The sequence below is a fragment of the Centrocercus urophasianus genome, unplaced genomic scaffold, assembly GCF_019232065.1.
Source record: "Centrocercus urophasianus isolate 14NV4802_14NV808 unplaced genomic scaffold, USGS_Curo_1.0 seq_13, whole genome shotgun sequence".
NCBI classification, from domain to species: domain Eukaryota; kingdom Metazoa; phylum Chordata; class Aves; order Galliformes; family Phasianidae; genus Centrocercus; species Centrocercus urophasianus.
Window position 1 is genome coordinate 39,885,002 of NW_024884475.1, and position 6,000 is coordinate 39,891,001.

General features: G+C 47.3%; 1 protein-coding gene across 1 annotated transcript; it reads right to left on the reverse strand.

The window, feature by feature from the left end:
• Positions 1-1,735: 1,735 nt before the first annotated feature.
• Positions 1,736-3,405, reverse strand: UTP3 (UTP3 small subunit processome component). Its single transcript, XM_042811610.1, has one exon. It carries the CDS (start codon positions 3,388-3,390, stop codon positions 1,807-1,809), a length of 1,584 nt encoding a protein of 527 aa, XP_042667544.1. The 5' UTR covers positions 3,391-3,405; the 3' UTR covers positions 1,736-1,806.
• Positions 3,406-6,000: the final 2,595 nt, after the last annotated feature.

The window sequence follows — 6,000 nt, forward strand, 5'->3', positions numbered from 1 at the left end:
GCCATGATGTCATCAAGAGCATTGCTCAAATGAAAAGGCATTTTCAGTGACCTCTTCAAGAAAGCCTCATGTTTGCATTGGTGACACTCACTGAATGAAGATTCAGCAAGTACCCCAACCTGAGTGGCTAAACTTCTGTGGAGAAGTCAGCTGCAGGGCTTCAGATGGCAATTTCAATCTTAAAACACTCACTGCTGTGACTTCAGGTCATGAGAAATGAATCCTTTCTCCCGCACATACTTTCAACCCTTCCTCTCCCCACACACAGACCTGCTACAGTACAGACAAGTCTCAGTGCTGATCAAAAATGACAAGGTTTACTTCTCCACTGCCATCAACACTCCTCATTAGTTTCCATTACCTCCTGTGGTACAAAACACCACAGCTCTGCAGGCAGGCAAAGACCTCCAGGGCAATTACATGGGGAGGGGAATCAGTTCACAATGAGCTGCAGTAAAAACCTGTCCTCAGTGGAGCAGGTCTGGTTTTGAGCATTCAGCAGTACTGAACTGCTGTTTGGCCCGTGAACAGCAGAGGGCAAACAAATACAGGACCAGCGAAGCCAGCAGAACTTTCAATCTTGAGCCTCATACATTTGCCCACTGAAATGCTCTCTGACATTGCCATGCATAGCTCTTACCCCACGGATTTAGGATATACAAAGACTATAAAACGTCTCCTTACCTCCATTTCCATGCTTCTAGTGTCTGATGTTTTTTCACCTCTAACAAACAGCTATAAAAAAAATAACAAAACATTCTGCAGTCAGCAAGAAAGCATGATCCTGGGCAGGAAAAGGCCTAAGATAGAATGGTTTGCATCAAACCCTATAGAAATGCATTTTGTATGCAGAAATTCAGCACTGCTTGCATATTTTAAATACAGCACCTAGCCTGTCATGGGTTCACGTACTCATATTCTGGCTTCTCTAATAACATCATACTAACTATAAGGTGAAAATAAAAGTACGTCTTACCTGTTTCTCCTGTATCAATGTTGTGTTAGATCTGTAATAGCAAGCATCAGTTAGCAAATTTATCATAGATTAAGCTAATGTAGTTATGGTAGATGAATAATTAATTACGCAATCCAGAGGAGTCCTCACTTTGCTTCTCACTGAACTCTCAAGAAGGGGAAATGGTTTCTCAGGTCATATGCAATTTAAGGCAATAGCCTCTGCTTAATTACTAAAGAAAGAATATCCAGGAGAGTGTAACAGTTAATTCTTACATGTATGAGAACGAGTTAATCAGAGCATAAATTAAGAGAAAATACCATAACCATTTATATCTAACCCCACAGCTCTATACCTCAGCTCTATGGGCCATTAGAGCACAGTAAGGAGATGCTGGCAGTGATAGCCACGCGCTCCTTCCTACCACTCTGGGCACAGTCCCGCTGGTTCTGGCCACCACGAGTTCTTTTCTCAGCCTACCCTCTGGAGGACCTTCCATCTCTCTCCTGCTGCCCTCAAGTCCTGTCTGATTCACGTCCATCCCTTTGCTTGACACAACCCTTGCAGCCTCTCAAAGCCATATTCACAGCACAGGTCATTCCAATAGAGGAAGACACACTAACAAGCAGGCAAAACGAGGAAGACACCCTGTACTACTTCTAGAGATGGCACCTTCCGAAAAGCATCCTCCTAAAAAAGAAACAAACAAGCACACAAAAAACTCTCAAAGGAGAACTCCCACTCAAGGATTAAAAAACAAAACAAAAAAAACCAACAGAGTATCTTTTACAAAAATTTTATTGCATTCAGAACTCTTACTTGCAGCTCTCTTAAACAGAGAGAAGTAAGTTTCACTGAAGCTTTCTGCTCTTCTTAACTCCAGCACGAATGCCAGAGAGCTCCCCACCGTATCTGTGTATTTCCCTCCGAACTTCTCGGACCTGACCCTTCCGGCGAATCTTGGCTCGCCTGAACTTCTCCCTATGCTTGACCCTGGGGTTGCGATCAATCTTCTTCCTCCTGGGGGTGAGGCCTTTGTTCTTGATCATCTGGTAAGTCACACCTCTCTTCTGGTTTGGATCCTCTTCTGTCACTGGTTCTTCAAGTGTTTCCTGTTCTTCAGTTCTCTTCCTCTTGAGTTTCAATTTCTCTTCCATCATCTTATAGTATTTTAGCGCAGCCTCTCCATCCAGATCAGATTCATCTGCCAGTTCCTCAGCAACAAGCCGGCCATTAGCAAGACCAGTTTCACGTTTTTGTTTGGTTTTCTTAGCAGCTGGTTGAAGAAGCACTGGAAACTTCTTCCGCTCTCGGAGTTTTTCCTCCTTCTTATCATAATAGTTCTTCAGAAGCAGGCGAACTTGTGAGGATAACTTTTGATCTATCACAGCTAGGTCATTGATGATATTTCTGTAAGCAACCAATCGTTCAATGATGGGATGACTATGAACTGGCATTCTTTTTGACTTTAAAACCAAGTAGAAACTGATGTTGGCACAGTAATTCAAGTAGAGCTGATACTTGGTCTGCAAATAGCGACTGCCTTTCCCCTGTGGGATAGTGCCATTTTTTACCATTTGCAGCAGCGGGTGCAGCTCATCCTTGAGCTCCATCAGTTTGACTTCAAAGTCTTCAATCAGCTGCAGGAGTTCAGGAGACTCCTGCTTCAATAGCTTCAGCTGCTCTTTCTTGGAAAGGGCCTGCAAATCCTTGACAATTTTCTGCCCCTTGCTATCATGGGTTTTCTGTTGCTCCGTCAGGTAGCCCTGGATCACATCCAGCCCATAATCATCTTCCCCCAAGTCCTCCACCAGCCGCTTTTGGATCACTTTAGCCTCCTGCTCCTCTTCCTCCTCCTCAGCATCAACATCTTGCTGGCTACGTTTGCCCTTAGCCTGGGCATCGCTCCCATAGTCTGTGTCGTAGTAGAGCTGTTTGCGTCGCCCCCAGGACAGCTCATGGGGGAGATCAGTGTCCTTACTGCGCTCTTCCAAATCACTCTCCATGGACAGGTCCTCATCCTCATCTTCATTCTCCTCCTCTTCATCATCCTCCTCCTCCTCATCTCCCTCATCCTCCTCCGCACTGCGGTCGAGATAAAACTCAACTCCCCTTGCTTCCTCTACTTCCTCACCAGGTTCACCTTCCTCCTCCTCCTCCTCCTCCTCCTCCTCCTCATCTTCATCCTCCTCCGGCAGCTGCAGCCCCAGTACTTCTTCCTCCTCCTCTTCCTCGCTGTCCCCGGCCTCCTCCCCGCTCTCCAGAGCCGCCATCACCTCCCGAAACTGCGCCTCGTGAAAATCCTCCACCTCGTCTCCCAGGCCCTCGGGGCCCATCTCTCCGCCGGGCACTTCCTCCTCGTCGTCCTCTCCGGCATCGCGGCGGTCGGCGATGCCCGGCGGCGGTCTCAGGACAGTGCCGCGCCGCGTCCTCATGGCTACGCCGGAAATCGGAAACGGCTCCAGACCCCGCTTCCGGCGCCGCTGTCGCGCTCCTTCCGCTCGGCCCGCTTCCTGTGCCGTCGTCGCGCTCCTTCCCACCACTCCGGGCGCGGTCCCGCTGGTTCCGGCCGCCTCGAGTTCCGTGCCGTAAGGGAGGCCGGTGGCAGGGCGGGGAGCGCGGCCGTGCTCGGCGCTGCCCGTTTGGAGGCACCGTGAGGGCCTGGCTCTCGGATAAGGTGTTCTGCGGTTGGAAGAACTGAGTGCAGCCGCAAGTCCAAGCATGGTTCTTTCCAACCGAGCATCTTCGGGTATGAGCTCACAGCAGGCGTGGAGTAGCTCTGTACTCACCCCTAAACGCCAGCCATCACATACCAGGGTAGCACACGGGGGGTAACACAGAGCCGTGAGGAGCTGGGGGACGTCGTAGCACCACACTGAGATTGTCTCAACCCTGGCAGGCACCGGCAATGAGTGACTCTGTGTGGAAAGAGCAGAGTGCCTTTTTTTCCTCTCCAGAGGATTCCCTTCATCTAAAAGCACAGCCACATCCCAATGCACTGACTCTGTATGTTCACGTTGTGACATCAACAAAAAAAGCAAAATAGCACACCTGACATCTGTGCACTTGCTCACTGAAACTTCTGGTTACTCAGTTCTCTGTAGCCAGGTCAAAGTTTCAGAGAGAAGTGAAAAAACCTTCCTGGACCCATCTGGGGGACATGCATTGACTCTCCGTCTCCTTCTCTTCACTGCTGCCCTCCTGGAGCAGGGGCATCTTCTGGCAGGAGCCATTGCTGGGGATCGGAGTCCATTGCTTGAGGCTGTTGCTTCCCCTGTGCTCCTTGGATCAACCCTTTTAACCCTTTTATAGACAGACATGTCCAGTCCTCATCAGGAAGGTCTTTAAGGCTGCCTGTATTCTCTGATGTTTACATTCACATCCTGTATGGCTGCTTGTTTATGTTCTCAGGTACACAGCACCTAGCCTAACTTCCCATCTTGCCACTGGGAAATCACATGAATGCTGAGCCACATGCAAGTGGACTGAAAAAAATGCAGACAGCCATGCTGTAAGAGCAAAGGGAGGCACAGTAAAGAGTTTAGTATGGTCTGAGAAACCCCCGAGTCTGATAAATTTGGCAGCTACACAATCCTAGGAAGAGAAGTGCAGTGCAAAACAAGCACAGGTGCTTTTCTCTAGCCACAGAACAGGTGCTGGGTTATTTATACATACCCACATCCACATTCTCGTGGAAAAAGTCATGTCAGGCAAGCATTAAAGTTAACTGAAACTAGAAGGGGGTGCACTTCACTCACTTTTCAGTGCTTCATTTGGATTCTGGCAGATCTGACTGCAGAGCAGTCTCAGTCTCTTCTTCCAGCTTCAACATAGTCTCATGTGAGTCAACATATTCCATATTTTCTTACAAACCAAAGATATGGTTTGCCTCAGATAAATACACATTTTTCAAATCTGTCAGAGCCACCTGTCAGGTACCACCTCCTCTGGTTAACAGGGCTGTGTAAGAGACAATAAGAATAACTTGATTCTGGTAAGTGAAACATAACATGAAACTTGTTAGGCAAACCTAGGTAGAATTTTTCACTTTGTGTTAGCTGGCCTCTGAAATACAGCCATCTCTGCCCATCAGGCTTTTGTAATCTCCCTGCTTCATTCCACAACTTTGGTGAATTCCACCCAACTCCTGCATGGTAAAAGTTCTAGGTAACTTTTGCAAATGCAACTTCCAGAAATCCAGGCCTTCACTGGTCCCAGACCCTGAATGTTTCCATGCAATTGCAATGTAACACCCCCAGTTTGTTAGTCAGCACTTCCAAATTTCAAAGCTTTGACAGCAGACCAGCTTCCATTTAGATTCTCACTGACTTACATGGATTTGACATGGTCTCTCGATTCAAGGTGTTTTTTGTTTGTTTGTGGGTTTGTGCTGTTGCTGTTTTTTAATGAGCACAAATGAAATATCACCTAGAGACTTTTAAATCTCCTCTAGGACTTGCTGAAACCATTATCCGCTTCTGGTGAAACTGGAGACAACCTCCAAAGTCGCAAGGACACACAGTCACACATCCTGGTACCCACCTAGCTTCTAATCTGGGAAATCCTAGTTTAGCACATCCTGGGCCAGCTGGGGGTACAGGGAGCCTGACACTATGAGGCTGGTTCTTAGCTGAAATTCTAGTATTTCTTCAGTAGTCTCTGCCCTGCAACAAGCCTGGGAGTCTAGCTCCCCACTCAGCCCAGGATTCAAGCCCGGATTGCTGGTTTGCCAGGCCTTTCTCCCGCTACATTTCTTTAATGTCTGCTTGCCCAGATCATTTTTGGGTTATTTAATGTGTTGCACAGTAAAAAGGAGATAATCCATAAAAGTAACAGTCCATGAAATAAGTACTTTTCTAAGGAATTTACAATCTAGACACAAATCTTCAGAGAAATGCAGGTGGCTGAGTGTGACTAAAAACAGTTCTCAAGCCACCAAATAAAGACCAATGAGACTGTGCATGTAGACGTGCAGATTTAGCAACTGAAATTCAGATACACTCAACGCCCACAGTCAGAGAAAAACACTGAAATAATCAGAATTA

What these genes read in the sequence shown, in the direction of transcription:
- UTP3 (XM_042811610.1), bottom strand. Translation starts at nt 3,390, where the DNA reads ATGAGGACGCGGCGCGGCACTGTCCTGAGACCGCCGCCGGGCATCGCC.